Source organism: Rattus norvegicus, chromosome 9 (genome assembly GCF_036323735.1).
Source record: "Rattus norvegicus strain BN/NHsdMcwi chromosome 9, GRCr8, whole genome shotgun sequence".
Taxonomy (NCBI): Eukaryota; Metazoa; Chordata; class Mammalia; order Rodentia; family Muridae; genus Rattus; species Rattus norvegicus.
The window spans coordinates 81,280,662-81,299,691 of NC_086027.1; the positions used below are offsets into that span (position 1 = coordinate 81,280,662).

A 19,030-nucleotide genomic window follows, 5' to 3' on the forward strand; every position below is an offset into this window, starting at 1 on the left:
CACCCTCAAGTAGGCTGGCCCAAACTATGTCACGTCTACATGGCCTGAGGGACATTTGGAAAAACTCCATTCCTTCCTAAAACGCCCTCTCTGTGGACACAAGGTAATTATCTAGAGCTAAGCGAGGTCTCATTTATTTTCCATAATCGGCATCCAGGCACCCCAGACAAATGAAGGGCTACATTTCCTCTCCGCTCCTTGCCCACCAGTGTGAGTATCATGAAGGTGACGTCTGGAAGCTTCTGTGTCCACTGGAGTGGCTTAAGAGAGAGTCATCCACAGTTAGCCATTTAAGCCAGGCCCAGCCACTCGGGATGCTTGAGGCTGGAGGACCACAAGGTAAAGGCCTGCCTGGACGACAGCAGAACTAAAGCAAGCCTGGTGGTTCTCTCTGCTTCTTTTGTCTTTGAATACCCACACAGTGATGGTGGTGCTTCTCAGTTACCAACAGGTAAACAAAGATGGAGTAACAATGTCACTTCCCTGAGAGGGTACCAAGCACTGGAGAGATGGTGTTACACGTGGCATTACACCAAATATTTGTTCTACCTCGGCCTCTGGTAATGTGTCAAGAGGCTGTATGATATCAGAGGACTTGGTGCCTGCCTCCCTCTCTCTCTCTCTCTCTCTCTCTCTCTCTCTCTCTCTCTCTCTCTCTCTCTCTCTCTCTCTCTCTCTGCCTAACAGTGTCTGCAGCTAAAGCCCTGGGGACACAACTCATACTCAGGTGGAATTTTACATAGCAAGGGCAGGCTTTTATAAAGGATGGAGGAAAACCATGTTACAAATGTGAAATCAAAAAATGATGCTTTGGTTGGGGATTTAGCTCAGTGGTAGAGCGCTTGCCTAGCAAGCACAAGGCCCTGGGTTCGGTCCTCAGCTCTGGAAAAAACAAAAAACAAAAAACAAACAAACAAACAAAAAAGATGCTTTGGATGGCCAAGGCTGTAGCTCACTGGTAAGAGTGCTTACCTGGCATACACAAGGCTCTAGGTTTGATCAGCATCCCTTGGCTCACTCATTTTTCCAAAATATTCTGTAGTGAGTTTAAGTCAAAATATTCCGTAGTGAGTTTTTTTTTTTAAAGATTTATTCATTTATTATATATAAGTACACTGTAGCTGTCTTCATTCAGATACACCAGAAGAGGGCATCGGATCTCTTTACAGATGGTTGTGAGCCACCATGTGGTTGCTGGGAATTGAACTCAGGACCTCTGGAAGAGCAGTCAGTGCTCTTAACCTCTGAGCTATCTCTCCAGCCCCCGTAGTGAGTTTAAGTCAAAATATTCCATAGTGAGTTTAAGTGTCCCCACAAAAGGTATATCCAGGTGCTAATCTCCAGTACCTGCCAATGAGCCATTACTTGGAAATCCGGGTTTTAAAGATGTTATTAATTAAAGGATCTTGAGATGAGATGATCCTGGATTCTAGGGATGTCACTAAACTCAATGATGCAGTCTTCCTAAGTAAGAGAAAGAAGTTTTAAGGCTGAGAAGGAAGAAGTGGCAACCCATGGCTCCAGTCATATATGTAGCAGAGGATGGCCTTGTCTGGCATCAATGGGAGGAGAGGTCCTTGGTCCTGTGAAGGCTGAATGCTCCAGTGTAGGGGAATGTCAGGGCAGGGAGGCGGGAGTAGGTGGGTGGGTGGGGGAACACCCTCATAGAAGCGGGGGAGGGGGAGGGGATAGGGAGTTTCTGGAGGGGAAACCGGGGAAAACAGGAAAGGGGATAACATCGGAAATGTAAATAACAAAAATATCCAGTAAAAGAAAAGAAAAAAGAGAGAAGCATGGAAGACAGGGGAAGAGGTTAAACCGAGCTAAGACCAGCCAGGAGACAGCAGGAATCCCAAAACTGGAATCAGCAAGAAATAACTTGCTCTAGGAATCTCTTGTCAGGGAGTCACAACCCACAGATTGAGAAGCACTGTCCTAGTCTTTCAAGCAGCTGTAGCCCCAACGACACCCGGATCTCAGACTTACAGACGCAAAGAGCTGTGAAGGAACACATTTCTGTAGCTGTAAACCACCACGCTGTTATTGTGACAGCCTTGATCCATACCCCACGTTTCTCTTAACTAGTAACTTAAAATGTTAAGGCAACCAACATAAAGGCATTGAATACTTGAGATGGGTAGCCAATGATATAGCCATCTCAAAACAAGCCATCTGCACTGTGGCTCTCTCCTCAATGCCATGGTCTGCGGATGCTAATCCAATCACTTTTCACCCTCCTCTGGGAACGTGGTCAGTGTGGGAACAGTGGCACCCAGAACTTAAACCCTATATGGATAGCTGATATGATCGTGCTACTGTGATTCAGTTCTTCTAAGACTCCCACCCCACGGACAGTGAACAGTGAGTCTATGATCCAAAGAAGCCTGTGCTTTCTTTCACACTGTAAACTGCGCTAAGATCAGGTCCAGTCCTTTCTCCAGGCCTAGGTTTGTTCTTAAACTGTCTTGTGTTAACGATGTCTAGTTCAGGGGCTGGGGCAGTGGGAGAGCACTTGGTTAGTACGTACAAGGCACTGAGTTCCATCCCCAGAACTGCAGGAGAAAAGAAAGAGAAGGAGAGGGGGAAGAAGGAAAGGAGAGAAAGAAGAAAGGGGAAATAGAGGAAAGGGGGGAGGAAGGAGAGGAAGAGGTGGGGGAGGAAGGGAGGATGGGGTGTGGGTAGGGGAGACACACTCCTACACCTCTTCAGCTAACAGACTCTCCAGTTCTGGAAACGTAAGCACACACTGTCATGCCTGACTTTTTTACATGGGTGCTGCAGATCAGACTTCAAGGCAAGCCCTTTACCAGCTGAGCTACCACTTCAGCCCCCCACATACAGGTTTTGAACCAGAGACAAGGATTCACATCTTCTTCAGACAGGGTCTGGCCTATCAGGCTGACCATAAACTCACTGTATAACCAAGATGGACTTTGAACTTTGTGTGTGTGTGTGTGTGTGTATGTCTGTGTGTGTGTGTGTGTGTGTGTGTGTGTCTATGTGTGTGTGTGTGTGTGTGTGTGTGTGTGTGTGTGTGTGTGTGTGTGTCCTTCTCTCTGTGTCTCTCTATGTGTGTATGTCTCTGTGTGTGTCACTATGTCATCCTGGCTGACCTGAAACTCTATGTAGACCAGGTGGGCCTCAGACCCACAGAGATCCACCCATCTCTGGTATGGAGTGCTGGGATTAAAGGCATGTGTCACCACCTCTCAGAGACCTTGACCGTCCTGTATTCCTGCTTCCACATCTCCCAAGAACCATACTTACAGGTGTGTGTCATCACAATGTTGTTTTGTTTCCCCTTAGGATTTCTTTTGTTTTATATGCATAGGTGTTTTTGCCTGTATGTATGGCTGTGCACCATGTACATGCTTGGTTCCCTTGGAGTCCACATTAGAGCATCAGATTCCCTTGGGACTGGAAGTACAGCCAGTTGTGAGCCACCATGGGGTCAAACCTGGGTCCTCCTAGAAGAACACCCATTCTTTTAATAGCTGAGCCATCTCTCCAGTCCCACAAGTGGTTCTCAAATACACTCTCTTATTGGTTATAACCTTGGATTTATTATTTAATTTCTCCATGCTAGGATTCCTCACTTATGCCTAGATAATATCTACCTCTTTTGGTCACGGTGACAATTAACCAACAATATATGCAAATAAATATCTCTTGTGCAAGAGCCTGAATGCAATATGCACTTTGCGAATAAGGTTTAAGAATTCTAAAAGCAGATTTAGAGGTCATCCTTGGAGGCGGGAAGAGGCTGAAGCTGAAGGCATAACCAAGGGTGACAGGGACAGAGACGTTATCATTCTCTCTTAAGGTATGTGTCAGAATTGTTGATCTGTTTCACTACTCATCATAATTTTTTAGAATAATTTTAAAGCCTGGCAGTGGTGATACATACCTTTAATCCTAGCTTTTGGGAGGCAGGTGGATCTTTGTGAGTTCGAGGCCAGCCTGGTCTACAGAGTGAGTTCCAGGACAGCCAGAGCTACACAGACAAATCCTGCCTCAAGGGCTGGAGAGATGGCTCAGTGGTTAAGAGCACCGACTGCTCTTCCTGAGGTCCTGAGTTCAAATCCCAGCAACCACATGGTGGCTCACAACCATCTGTAATGAGATCTGATGCCCTCTTCTGGTGTGACTGAAGACAGCTACAGTGTACTTACATATAATAAATAAATAAATAAAATATTTAAAAAAAAAAAAAAAATCCTGCCTCAAAAAAACAAACAAATGAATAAATAAATAAATACAATAAAAATAGTTTAGAAAATTTTATAGATAGCAAGCAATTCATAAATGGACAAATATAACAAAAAGTCAAAAATTATTTTATTCCACTCTTACTCCATTGTGACTCCACTGTTCTAGGTACCACAGGGCAAACAAAAGTGAGGATTCAGTCATCAGGTGCTGACCTGAGACCCCTAGTCTCATCAGACTTAAAATATACACCTTATAACTGTGACACTTGGCTGAAGGCAGGAAGAGGCCCAAGGGTAAAAGTAAAGAGACACCTTAACCTCTTAGGGAGATTTCCCAACATATGCTCCAAAAGGCAGTAACTGAAATGGGCCTTAAACCTGATCAAAGTTTCTCAGAAGAAAAGGAACTAGGAAGGCTGGAGAGATGGCTCAGTGGTTAGGAGCACTGACTGCTCTTCCAGAGGTCCTGAGTTCAAATCCCAGCAACCACATGATGGCTCACAATCATCTGTAATAAGATCTGATGCCCTCTGAAGACATCTAATGTGTCTGAAGACAGCTACAGTGTACTTAAAGATAATAAATACATAAATCTTTTAAAAGAAAGGAAAAAAGAAAAAAGAAAAGAAAGGAAGGAAGAAACAAACAAACAAACAAAGAAAAGGAACTAGGAAACTGGAGAGATTGCTGCACAAGCAGGAGGACTGAGTTCAAATCTCCAGCACCCATGTAAAAGGCCAAGCATGGCCACGTTCACACTCCTGCAGTCCAGTACTGTGTGGGGTAGATACAAGAGAAACACTGGGTCTTGCTGGCTGCCAGCCTACCTCTATATTCACAAAAGAATAATTCATGGTTTGAAGGCAGGATACCAGATATCCTCCTCTGCCTTCTTCAGACACTACACACACACACACACACACACACACACACACACACACACACACACACACACACAGTGGGGAGGGGATACAGAAAATAAAAAGGTTGTCTCTGATATCAAGTATGACATCAGCAAAGGTGGCAGGTAGGAAGCCAGCTCACTGGTTGGTCACAGACAGAGGCAGTGAATGCAAAATTAGACTCCAGGGAGGAAGAAATGTGACAGAGCAGTTCAACATCATGGCAACAGGTAGCGAGTACACTGAGAGAGGACCAGTCAGTTCTCTTCACTTGCAACCTTCAAAAAACACGATATCCATCGAACTAGATGTCTGATTTCAGGATTGGATTGGGGAAAGGCTAGGAGCCCAATAAACAGATACTATCTATATGGGTGTGCCCCGCCACTGAACCTAAGCATAGCTTTTATTCCTTTTGCTTATGTGCTTATGTGCATATGTGCAGAGGGTGCAAGTGTGCATGTGTGCACCTGTGGAGGCCCAAGGTTGATGCCAAGAGTCTTCCTGATTTCCCTCCACCTTTTATGTGGAGGCCGGTCTCTTGCTATCTGAAGCTCTCAAGTTTCAGGTAGTCTTGCTAGCCAGCTTGCTTGGGGACTCCTCCTCTGTCTCATCTTCCTGGCACTGGGATTACAGTCTGGCTGACACATCCACCCAGCATTTCACATGGGCTCTGGAGATCCAAATCCCTGTCCTCGTGCTAGCAGAGCACAATTTTTACCTGCCAACAACCTCCCCAGCCCTGCGCATAGCTTTTAGAGCTGTTTCACAAACTAGGTCCACAAACCGTCCACAGCCAAACCACCAAGCATAGTCATAATTACTAAAATGCAGAATCCCAGGCCTGCCCCAGACTTATTTATCAGTCTCTTTGGGATAGGTACCAGAAGCTGTGTTTTTAGCACACTTGCCACATGTTTCCATTTAATAATAATACAACAACAACAACCGTAGTCAAGAAGGATGTGGGTGTCCAGGCAACTGCCCTTATGACATTTGCATGTGACGCAGAGGACATCAGAGAATGGTAGTTAAAGATCATAGCATCTCCAAGGTGAATGGTTGGTTAGTCAGGGGGGATCTGAAGGATGTCTTAAGAGAGAAAGTAAGGAGATAATCAGGGGAGAGAAAACACAGAGGCACATCTGAGAACAGAGACTCTTTCCTCCCCAGAGACATAGTCCCCCCAAAAGCTAAGGACAAAGGTCAAAAATCTGTTCAGGCCGCAGCAAGCTGAGACTGGGAGACTGAGAGCTGCATGTCCTGGTCTAACAGGCGTCCGAGTGCAATTCTGAGAAAGGCCTCGGGTGGCCACACATACAGGTGGCACTGTGGCCTCCCCTGATGGTGTTAGCTCTTCCAGGCACTTTAGCTCTCAGAGCTGTAAACGACATGTTAAAAGAAAAAAATTATAAGGGCAAGAAAAAAGATGGACGTGAGGAACTTAAGTTCTCAGTAACAGTGTGAACCATCTGGTCACAAGACTTCACCTCATCAGTAAAGGCTTCACCTGGGCTCTGTAGAAACAGAACAGCAGGCCCCATGGCCTAGTAATTCCACTCGGAGAGCTTCACCCAAGGGAGCTGAAACCATGTCTACACAGAAACCTGCACACGAGCGTCCGCACACTACTCATAACAGGAAAAAGCAGATATAATCCAAACGGCCATCAACAGGTGAACAGATAAACACAGTATGATAAATCCACACAAAGAAATAATATTCATCCATAAAAAGAAGTCAAGTATTGATACATGCTCCAACACAATAAAGCCTGAAGCCATCGCGCAAAAGGCCGATTATGATCACACTTACAAAAAAAATACCCCAAACAGGCAAATCAGTAAAGTCAAAGATGTAGATTACTGGTTGCTTGGTAACCACTGTGGTGAGAATAAGAAAAGCGATGGTTAGCAGGGATGCTCTTTTTTTTTCTTTTCTTTTTTTTTTTTTTTTTTGAAAGGGGTTAAAAATATACTGGAAATAAACAGTACCAATAGGAGCTGAAGAGATGGCTCAGAGGATAACTGTGCGTGTTTCCCAGCCTGATGACCTGAGCTCCTTCTCCAGGACTCACATGCTAAGAGAAGAGAACTGGCTCTCACAAGTGGTCCTCTCTTCTGACTGCCACACATAAGCCAAGGCTCAAGCATGCCAACACAAACACACACACACACACACACACACACACACACACACAAAATATAGCTGTGATAGCTGCATGATTTTGTGCATATACTAAAAGCCAGTGACATACATTAAAACAAAACAGGGGGTGGATAGTTCACCAGGCAAAGTACTTGTCATGCCAATGTGAGAGCTAGAGTTTGGATCCCCAGCACCCACATACATGCCAGGCAGGCCTAGTCATCCACCTGTAATTCCAGCTCAGGAGGCAGAGACAGGGGATCTCCTGAGCAAAGGTTCGAGCTAGCAAGCTCTGAATTCCGGTGAGAGACACAGCCTCAACATACAGGGGTTCGAGCAATTGAGAAGACACCTGAAATCAACCCCGGGCCCCTATATGCACACACATGTACCCATGCCCATGTGAGCACGCATACAAACACGGCTGCATATCACTATCACACACATAAATATAATAGTAGTAAACTAAAACAATAAATTCAAACAAGATCTTGGGTAGAAAAGAACAAGCAAGTACCCATTGAGATATGGGTACCACTACCCCGTGCCCATTAACAAGCTGGCCTTCCGAAATGGTTGTATCGAAATGGCGCCGTAATAACACTAAACCACATGACACAAGCCCACTCATACTCACATACTCAGAAGAATGACATGAAAATTAGTACTAATTAACATTTATGGACTATTTACTATGTTGTCAGACACTCCATTAAGCACTTGGCCAGTATGACCTCCTTTCCTTTCTCCCTGAAGTCCTCTGAAGTACGTACTAGCATCATCACCCTCAACGAAGACATGAGGAAACTGTGCCACAAAAAACCTGAATAACTCACGGCCAGTCACCCACTTACGTGACTCGTCCCAGGTAGCTGGACTCACCAGTGCTTGGCTATGCTGCTCCAACTGATGATACCTTTCTTTTTTGTTGTTGTTGTTGTTTTTGGCTTTTTGTTTTTGTTCTTTTTGAGACAGCGTTTCTCTGTGTAGCCCTGGAACTCTCTCTGTAGACCAGGCTGGCCTTAAACTAACAAAGATCTGCCTGCCTCTGCCTCTAAGTGCTGGGATTAAAAGCACGCACCACCACCACCACCACCCGCCACCTTCCCAATTCTTCAACATTTCTTTTTAGATAGGGTTTTGTGTTTAAACTTCCTTAGCCAAGGCAGCTTTGAACACCTGATTCTCCTGCCTCCCAACCTAAGTGCTGAGATTATAAGCCTGTTCCACCATGCCGGACTAACTTATCTTCTAAAGGAAAGAAAGAAAGAAAGAAAGAAAGAAAGAAAGAAAGAAAGAAAGAAAGAGAGAGAGAGAGAGAGAGAGAGAGAGAGAGAGAGGGAGGGAGGGAGGGAGGGAGGGAGGGAGGGAGGGAGGAAGGAAGAAAGGAATAAAGAGAGAAAGAAAGGTAGGTCACAAACTTCACGAACTGTCACCCAGTGAGCATAAAGCAGGACAGGCGAGGGTCTCGATTTCAAAATAAAAGGTACCTAAAGTCCAGCAATTCTAGGGTAAAAAAGCACTGGGGGGAGGGGGGAACAAAATGAAAACTGGCTGAAACTAAACTCAAGACTATATTTCGTAATAACCTAGAGCCTGGAGTCCAGAGATAAAAATCTACACTGTTACCTATTGCCTTTTAAATTAAAGGTAGATAATTCAGTTTCTCCAAGCCCAAAGTAATCTCAAAATCTAGGCAAGAGGGCTATTAGCAAAAACCACCAAACGTAGTACGGTAGCCCGGAGAGGTGGAGAACACCTTTAATCAGAGCACTCAGGAGACAAGTGGATCTCTGAATTAGAGGTCAGCCAGGTCTACAGGTCAACATAGTAAGATACCGTGTGTGTGTGTGTGTGTGTGTGTGTGTGTGTGTGTGTGTGTGTGTGTGTTTGTTGTTGCTGTTGCTGTTGCTGTGTGTATGTATATAGTGCCTTGTGTGTCTGGACATATTTCATGAAACACCTCACCATATAACAAAAGGATAAATCCGAGGCCTAAATCCCAAGCGGGAGATGAAAAGGAGCAGCATGATCAGACGAGGCTGCTTTAGGAAAGGGAAGAAGGCAAAAGGTCACCGCTGGCCGCGAGCTCGGAGAGACTAAGAGTAGATTGTTCCTACAGGGGCAAGTATACCGTGCTTAATGCGCTGGAAAATAGGAGCAGACAGGCAGGATGGGTTATGTAACTCCAAAGTCAGGGGAAGTGTCTGAACTTGACAGAGTAAGGAAAGGTAAACCACGCTGTGCTTGGGGAAAGAGTTGTGCAAGCATGACTGTATTCGTTGCGTGTCCCTTAAGGAAGAGAGGCTCTGGCTTCTGAGCTTCTTCACCAAGCCTAGAATTCCACCCTATATCCTGTGCCCTAATTTCATTCTAAATATTCTGTTCCCTGGGGCACGACTTGGTGGGACTTCATTCATTTTTTTAGAACATAAGGTTAACCTGGCATGGTGGAACTTAATTTCAGCAAACTCGCAATAGAAAAAGAAAATCATTTTAGGGAAAAGTAAAAATCACAGTCCTGGCTCTTCTCTCTCTAGGAGCCGGTACCCACAGTTGGGTATGTCTTATTTCTGAGTGCCTTTTCTTCTACCCCTTATGTTTATATCTATATTAAAGTATTACTTTTGAGTCTGACAAAGCTATGCATAGAGTTCCTTCACAAGGCCTCTTAGCGCTTTTGCTAATGAGCATTAAATTTCCTCACATGTCACAGCTTAAGCTACACCGAAACAGTCGATAGGCTGTCTCTAGTACAGAACGCCTAGTTTTATCACGAGAAAGATTTCCTCAGTCACTGAAAGAGACTTCTTTCGGTCATGACACTGGACGAGCTAGCCAAACTTTTTTGCTCAGTGCCACGGAAACCCACGTTCGTCCATCTCATCCGATGAGACCCCTTCTGGAAACTTCTCTTCCTAGCCTTGCCCCTGCATCTGTCAGTGGCATTTCCCAGGGGCATTCGCTGTCTCCGAGGAGCCAAACAAAATCTTGAGTCAAGGATCCAGAGCTTAAAACGTCTTGTCCGAGACACACAGTGCGGGAACCGGGGGCCGGGTGGCGCCGCTGCGTGACCTCACAGCACCCCCTTCCCCGGTTCAGAGGACACCCGGGTCCCCACCCCGTGAGGCAGCCCGGTACGCACCTGACCAGCGGCTCCTTCTCGGGCCGCGCGGGCTCCTCCAGGCACCGGCACGGGCAGCAGCAGCAGGCGCTCCGCAGCCAGCGGCGCAGCCCCATGGGGAGCGAGGCCGGGCGCCGGGATCCCGGAGCCGGGCGCGCGATGGCGGCTGGGGCACGGGGACAGGGACGGGGACGGCCGCGGCGTCACGGGCCGGGCCGTGAGCATCACGCCGCGGCCGGCCGGGGAGACGCAAGCCGCGCGTTTGCCGCGGGAGCTTTTCCCTCTCTCTTTTAATTCCCTGGGTGCCGCCCGAGCGCATGCGTCCCCGCGACGCCCCGCTGCCGCCCTCTAAGGAGCGAACGCGCTCTAGGCGCAGCGCAGAACCCCGGGGGTGACCGCTGGGCAGCGGGGGGTCTGCAGCGCGTGGCCGAACCCAACCGTCCTTTTAATTGGCTTCACTGCTGAGGAAGTGAAAGGTCTCCCTCCCACAATACACGCTTTGAAAAAGTTTTTTTTTTTTTCAAACGTCCAGTCCTTGAACAGTCTTAGGGGGGTGGAATAAAAAGCAACCGCCTGTGAGTTCTACAACTGTTACATTATGATAGAGATGTATTTTTGTAAAGTACCAAGTGGATGCTGGGAACCGAATCCTGACTTCTGTAGCAATAAATGCTCTTAACCACCAAGCCATCTCTCTCTCCAGACCCCAATTTTTTTTTAATGTCCAAGCAGATTACCACACCAATTTTTTTGTTCTTTTTTTTTTTTTACCTTTTGAAATCAAAACATTACACCCCCCTCACCCCACCCCACCCCCGCTGCACTTCCTCCTTTCCTCCCTCCAACCCTTCCCATGCACACATTTGTGCCTGGCTTGTTTAACTAAAGTCATGCAGATCATACTGCATCCCAGTGTGTGCCTGTCTGTCTTCCTCACCCAGACCTACTCTTATGGATGCCAGTGCGTTATGTAAAACGGTGTACACGGTATACACGTAAACCAATCCCAGACGGTTTTACTAAGGTAGGGCTGCAGTACACCTCCTTGATGTAGTTAGGAGCATCTACATCAACTGAATAAAGATGTGGCAGTTGACTTGCTGTGTCATAAGATGCCCCTTTAACCTTTTTAAAAATTAAACAAGATTTTAAAATGGTTTATTTTTGTGAGTACACTGTTGCTGTCTTCAGACACACCAGAAGAGGGCACCAGATACCATCACAGATGATTGTGAGCCACCTTGTGGTTGCTGGGAATTGAACTCGGGACCTCTGGAAGAGCAGTCAGTGCTCTTAAACCCTGAGCCATCTCTTCAGACCACCCCTTCAATTTCGATGAATCTTGCCAAATTGCTCTCCAGTAAGCAATTCAAATTTAGACTCTGTCATACAGATGTCTTATCTTCAATATAAGATACAAGGGTGATGGTTTGTGAATGCACAGCCCTGGGAGTGGCACTATTAGGAGGTATGGCCCTGTTGGAGTAGGTGTGTCACTGTGGGTGTGGTCTTTCATCCTAGCTGCCTAGAAGCCAGTATTAGGCTAGCAGCCTTCAAATGTAGATAGAGAACTCTCAGCTCTTTGTGTACCATGCCTGCCTGGATGCTGCCATGTTCCCAATTTGATGATAATGGACTGACCTTCTGAACTTGTAAGCCAGCCCCAATTAAATGTCCTTATAAGAGTTGCCTTGGAAAAAAAAAAAAAAGAGTTGCCTTGGTCACAGTGTCTGCTCACAGCAGTAAAACCCTAAGACAGAAGGTATTTTTGCATTTTTGTTTTGTCTTTGCCAGTCTGATTTATTTGAGATGTATTTACTCTCAGCTATGTTCAAGGCATGCTTTAAGACGAGGATACAGCAGTAAATAAGACCAACAAAGAGCGAACATTCTGGAGTGAGGGGGTTGGACAAACGAAATAAACACTTATCAAGTACATTAACATTAAATGAGTATAGACTATAGAAAAAATAAAGCAAAAAAAGGGGTGGGGGACAAGTGCCACAGAGCAGTGTGTGTCTAGAGGTCAAACCCAGGGTCTTGCTCACACCAGACTCAAGACCTGAGCTACAGCCCCAGGCCCCCAGTATTTTATTTTGAAAAGGTCTCATGTAGCCCAGGATGATTTTGAACTCCCTATATAGCTGGATGTGACCTTGAACTTCTGACCCTCCTGCCTCTCAAGGGTTGAGGTTACAGGTATGTGCTGCCATGCCCAGTTTATACAGTGCTAGAGATCTAACTCAGGACTTTATGTTAGTCCCACCATCCCATCCCAGCCGACTGTGTCTCTCTAATGATTGAACCAAGAGGTTAGCATTGAGCCTTAATAAAGATCATGTCCAGTTTATGCCTGCTTTTAAATTAATATTCTCTCTAATTTGAATTTTAGGACATAACAGTTGGAGTTCTTAAAGTGCCCTTCTTAAAGCGCACTTATTACATCTGTTTATTCGGCAGGGGCGGGGAGGCTATGAGCGCTCTGATACACATGCGGGGTTCGGAGAACATCTTGCAGGAAGGAGTTGGTTCTCTTCTTCCACCATGTGGGTCCCAGGAATCCAACCAAGTTTGTCTGGCTTGCCTTTCACTGAGCCATTGAGAGACTGCCCTGTTTGTTGGCTCTTTAAGACTCATCACCTCAGCGTCTGTCACAGTGTTGTCTTCCTGGGAGTTGGCTCCCTTCCTGCTTCTCTCATCTTCATAAGCTACAGGAAACCACTGTGCTTCTCCACCTTCAGCTTCTCCTCCACCTTCAGCTTCTCCTCCACCTTCAGCTTCTCCTCCACCTTCAGCTTCTCCTCCACCTTCAGCTTCTCCTCCACCTTCAGCTTCTCCTCCACCTTCAGCTTCTCCTCCACCTTCAGCTTCTCCTCCACCTCCAGCCCTGTGGCTGAGCACACTTCCCTTCGCAGGGAAGCTGTGAGCTTCCCCTTTCACAGTGGTGCCCCGCTCTTCCGCTGCTCCTCCTCCGCTCTGCTGCCTGCCTTGAGGCCAGCACCTCGCCAACCACACAGAGTCTCATCTGACATTTACCAAGAGCCCTGGGTACCTGATGTCAGGGGAGTTGGCAGTCCCCTGGGGCAACTGGTGACTTACAGGGCCATCAGCTGCTTGTTTTGAGAGCAGAACTAGGAAAGGGGCCAGCCTCTATTTTTAGAGTTCTCTGTGTCAAGGAAAACCCTGAGTCTGTCTGGGTCTGTTTTGAAAACAATTAGTGTAGTTTGGAGTCCTTCCTCACACACACACACCCCCAGCCTTTCGGAATTTACTGACAATTGCTGAGAGCTGGAGGGGGAAAGGGCTCGTGCAGAAGGGAGAATGAGAAAATCCAAATGTTTAAATCCCAATGCTACATCATTGGTGGATTCCACCAAAATTCTCTAGTGTTTGTGTGGGAAGTTCTGCTGAATTTTGGTGACGCTACTCAGGAGTTGCACCTCTCCCTAAGAAATGTAAGGCACAGTGGAGAACCATGGTGGTTCGGAGAAATCACATCAAGAAGTCCCATGAGGGCCAAGAACATGGCTCAGTGGGGAAAGGTGCTTGTTGCCAAACCTGGCAACCTGAGTTTGATCTCCAGGACACACATGCACGGTAGGAGGGACTGACTCCCAAAAAGACCTCTGACCTCCACATGCACATCATGGCATACACACACACACACACACACACACACACACACACACACACGGCTAGAGAGATAGTTCAGCAGTTAGAAGCACACACTGGTTTTTGCAGATGACCTGTGTTCAGTTCCTAGAATACACATCAGACCACTCACATCTGCCTCTGACTCCAGCTCTAGGGGAACTGGAAGCCACTGGCCTCTATGGATAAATGCACTCATGTGGACATTACCCACACTCAGATGCACATGCATACATTTAAAAAGGCCAGCCATAGCCATGTGTGTTTGTTTGTTTGAAACAGGGTTTCTCTGTAGTCCTGGCTGCCCTAGAACTCACTTTGTAGACCAGGCCGGTCTCTGCCTCCTGGTTTAGTGGTATAGGCCTTTAATCCCAGCTCTCGGAGGACAGAGATAGGCAGATTTTGGTGCGTTTGGAGCCAGCTTCATCTACATAGACAGTTCTCGGTGACCCAGAGCTAAACAGTGAGACCCTGTCTCAACAACAACAACAACAAGAATAAAATAACAGGGGCTGGAGAGGGGGCTCAGCAGTTAAGAGAATTTGCTCTTCTTGCAAAGGATGTATGCTCAGTTTCCAGCACCCACATGGGAGCTCACAACCGCCTATAACTAACTCCAGAGAATCCTAGTGCCTACAGGCACCTGCACATATATGATGAACTTACACACATGAAGAAAAAACTCTCACACACATAAAACAATGTTATTAAAAAAAAAAAAAAAAAGAGGACTAGACCAATGGCGCAGTGGTTAAGAGCACTGACTGCTCTTCCAGAGGTCCCGAGTTCAATTCCCAGCAACCACATGGTGGCTCGCAACCATCTGTAATGGGATCCGATGCCCTCTTCTGGTGTGTCTGAAGAGAGCAACAGTGAGCAACAGTGTGCTCACATAAAATAAATAAATCTTTGAATAAATAGTGAATTTTTTTAAAGTTCCATGACTAAATATCACCAAGAGAAATACAGGGTGAGGGGTTCTTAGAGTCACTGTTTTTATCGTTTGCTATTGTTTTGTTTTGTTTTTGAAACAGGGTCTCATTATGTAGCCCTGGCTGTCCCGAAACTCACTCTGTAGACCAGGCTGCCCTGAAACTCAGAGATCCACCTGCTTCTGCCTCCCAAGAGACGGAATTAAAGATGTATGTTGCCTGTAATTTTAAAAACACGCTCCCCCTTTCCTAGGAGTACAGTCCTTGCTCCTGGCTTAGCTGCCGCTGACCCCACTTCCGATTTGCTCGGTCCTCCCAGCTTAGCTCTGCCAAACCCAAACCGCCAGCTACCTCCTTTCCTGGGAGCTGCCCCAGCTCCTGGGAGTGATCCCAGTCCCTACCGACTTAGCTTCGCCAAGCCACCATCAACGATCCGGCTTCTCTGTATCTCTGCCCACCTTTGCTCTGAGGAAGAAAAACATTTAGACAGCTTTATTATCTTAGAACTTGTCTGATAGCACAATTGTTGGGCGCAGAATCTCCTGCCCCTAACCTTATCAGCTAGACTGTATCAGCTAACCCATATCGGCCACCAGTTCTAACTACCCCCCAAGACCTTACATGGTTGTTAATGTGCTTCTCATACCAAAGCCTGGCCGAAAAACCCCTTTCTCTTTCCCAGTGTCTCCTCTTCCTCCTGGGACCCGGAAGTTCTACCTTTACCCTTTGCCCAGCAATTGGCTCCTGCCTTCTTTATTGACCAAATCAAAAACCAATTAGGGAACCAGACCTTACTATCAGCACCTCCCCCTACAGACGTGTGCCACTATGGCCAGCTGATGCACGAGTTTTTGCATCTACAATATCCCCATCTCTCCGTTGTCTTTTAAATACTCTCAATTCTGCAGGTTGCACATGACTGAAGATACCCTACCACCCCTTGCTCCTTATCCTCTAAAGGAACAGGCTATGACCAAAATAAGCTGATCAAATACACCTCCGGCAGTTCACATCTTAAACACCAGAAGCCAACGATAGAGGACGCTTAAGGTTGAAATGTGAATTACTTTAGGGGCAGTCGCTTGAAGAGGAGACTACAGGCTATTGCTACTCAGGTGCCTGGAACATCCCTACAGGACTTTTCCCATTCTCTGTGAGTTACTCAATATTCTTTCTACTTACTAGGGACAGCTTTTGTGACACTTTACAGTCTGGTGAAGGGCAGGAAAAGGATCAAAGTGACAGAGGGAGAGCTAATCAAGGAGCATTTCCTGTGCTTAGGCAGTGTCCAAAGCACAACGAAGTTTTGTGTTGCTATTTCTCTGCTTGGCTTCTCCATCCTTCTGCCCATCACCTGTGGTTCCTAGAATGCCAGACACATCCTAAATTTCTAAGCTGTTTTTACTCAGTGCTTGCTGCTACTCAAGTTCACCTCACTCCAAAAACACCCCCAAAAAAACCTTAATACTATAGTCTGTGCTCCTTCTTCAGCTCCAGTATGAAAATCATTTCTGTTCCCCTCAAAATTCAGCGGGGTCTCTTCACCGAACTCCTTCAAACCTGGAAAGAGCTCAGCTTTCAGAAGGATGCCCTCCCGAGTTCAATCCCCAACACTAGGGATTAAAAACATATGAGGAAACATGCAAATGGTACCAAGAGAGTCTTATTCAAGAAATTTTGACTCTCACAGACTAACCTTGTAAAAATCAAAGTTTGTCAACTCCTCCCAATACCTGGGCTAAATTTGAAATGCCATTGCTGGACAGAAATCAGCTGCTAATTACCACTAGCGACAACACTCGGACAGGTACAAGTGCAAAAGGAAGTCCCTTAAGGTCTGTACTGCCAGCTATTGACATCACAACTAGAGCCAGGCCCTAGGGCATAAAGGCTTGGTGTGCATTTATCCTGGGCTGAGTTGGTGCCACTCCCGTGCCTTCAGCAGTCCTGGATTGCACATCCCTCTTAGTTAACTCAGCACACAAGGAATACCTCCCTCCCCACCACTCAACCTATAGGCCTGGGCCTGGCTCTTGTTGGCCCACAATAGACCGGATGGTCTGTGCACAGATGGAGGGAACCACTTCATAGGCTATGCAAGTGTCATGCGCATCTATGCAGTGCTCAAGAGAAGAGCCAGTGGCAGGCAGGAAAAGTGAGATCTTGGACTAAGAGCAGGAAAAGGGTGGTTTCCTAAGGAAAACATCTGTAGGCACAAGAGGCATGGCTCCAGGAAGGTAAAAGACTTCTATACTTTTCCCTATATTTAACTGCACTGTTTAACCAACAATGTTCTATGTAAACTCTCTGGGCAGAGCTAAATCGTCCCCGACAAATGCTGATACACCAGGTGAACTGTGACTCTCTGTGCGTTACAGATGCGGCCGTCTGCAGTGGAAAGGGTTGACCTCACAAGGAATGCAAGTCCTAACTCGTGTCAGGCGCCAAACCCCACAATCCAGCCTGCAGAAGCTTTTCACGACAGGGAAGCAAAGTGTGCATTGCCTCTCCTCCAGCAGCAAATGATAACCACCTAAAATTATTTGCCTGTGCAAATATTTATTACCAACCTTTTGAGATTGGTTCTGAGCCCAGTATCTTACGAAATACATCTAAAGATGACAAATAGGCTATTGATACTCGAAAAAATGAATCCAGAACAAAAATTGGAAAATTATGAAATTCACATGTCTGTGCCCAGCCTTTGATTCCTGCAGCTCGAGGTAAGGTCTGTCTTACCTCAGCCATCTTCCTACAAGCAAGTCTACACCCATAGCTGTCCATACCACTCTACGGGTAAAGCCATATCCACTGGAAAAGGCGAGAGTCACGAAGCTATCAAGCTTTTTGTCACAGTTGCAGCAAGGCTGAGCCCAATGCAGCAATCGTGGCCCTCCTGTCTCTAACGTTTGCATTTCAGTCTCTGCATGTGGTATTCTTAGGGACTTCCTCCTTTTCTTTAAGATTCATTTATTTATATATGTAAGTACACTGTCACTGTATTCAGAACACCAGAAGAGGGCACCGGATCCCATTACAGATGGTTGTGAGCCACCATGTGGTTGCTGGGAATTGAACTCAGGACCTTTGGAAGAGCGGAGCCATCTCTCCAGCCCTCTTGGGGACTTTCTGCATTATGATTCATTGTATGTTTTTGTCTGAGAAGATTATGTCGGAGTGTTTCTAGGAAAATCCTAAAACTAACTTTATGCGGCCCTCTAGTCTTCCTTATGCCCTGGAGATCTCCCCCCCCACCCCCAGCTGGGGACCGAACCCAGGGCCTTGCGCTTCCTAGGTAAGCGCTCTACCACTGAGCTAAATCCCCAGCCCCCGCCCTGGAGATCTTTAAACACAGGTAAGCACATAGCTAGATGAGGTCTTTACTCCAGGAATCTTCTTGGGGTCTCTGTCCCCGAGCAAACGCAAACAGTATAAATGGTGCAGGGTAAACAGAGACAATTGACAAGCTCTAACTGGCCAGGAAAAAAAAGGGGGTTATAGATTCAAGACCTTCCTTTACAATAGGATTAGAGCTCTCTGACCCCTGAAAGAACAGAACTCAGCAATTAAGATAGGTTGAATAAAATGAACTCATCCTACTTTATAAAAAAGAAGTTAGGTATCAGTATTTGCTATTCACAAAGAAAGGTTCATGTATCTTCTGTTTGTCTGGAATGCTTTCACACTACAAACACTGCCAGCCTAAAAGCAGGCTGTAATATAGTAAGTTGGTGTGCTTTGGAGGAGACATTCTTTAGATTCTTTACATTTGGAGTTATAGACTGATAATGCAAATAAAAACCAGTTCTGTTTGTATTTTCTAGTTGTGACTGAACTTGTAATCCTGGACATGTAATGAAAAAAATCAAACAGATAAGCTATACTTCTTGGGGAATCATTAGTCTGTCTTTATTCTGTGAAACCTGTATAAACAAAGAAGCAATGTGGTTGCCAGTCAGTCAGAGATGCAGAAGAGGTCTGATTGCTACTCAGAGCTGCAAGATTCCCCTGACCATTCCACCTGACTCCCTCCCTCTCCTCTCAGCCTCCTTAACTCCTCTT

General features: G+C 46.2%; 1 protein-coding gene and 1 long non-coding RNA gene across 3 annotated transcripts in view; one reads left to right on the forward strand and one right to left on the reverse strand.

Annotated features, from left to right (window-relative positions):
- The window catches only part of Mreg (melanoregulin), a 55,583-nt gene extending 44,643 nt beyond the window's left edge, over positions 1–10,940 (reverse strand). Inside the window, exon 1 of one of the 2 annotated variants that reach the window (NM_001192002.2) lies at positions 10,407–10,649. In NM_001192002.2, the coding sequence (NP_001178931.1) occupies positions 10,407–10,501 (95 nt within the window). In that variant the 5' untranslated portion in view covers positions 10,502–10,649. Of the gene's footprint in view, positions 1–10,406 lie in introns of both variants that reach the window. The other variant, XM_063267626.1, reaches the window with a different exon arrangement.
- Positions 10,941–16,562: 5,622 nt separating this feature from the next.
- On the forward strand, positions 16,563–17,654 carry LOC134480589 (uncharacterized). Its single transcript, XR_010055021.1, has 2 exons — positions 16,563–17,205; positions 17,347–17,654. It is a non-coding gene; the product is annotated as an uncharacterized LOC134480589 (long non-coding RNA).
- The last annotated feature ends 1,376 nt before the right edge of the window (positions 17,655–19,030 follow it).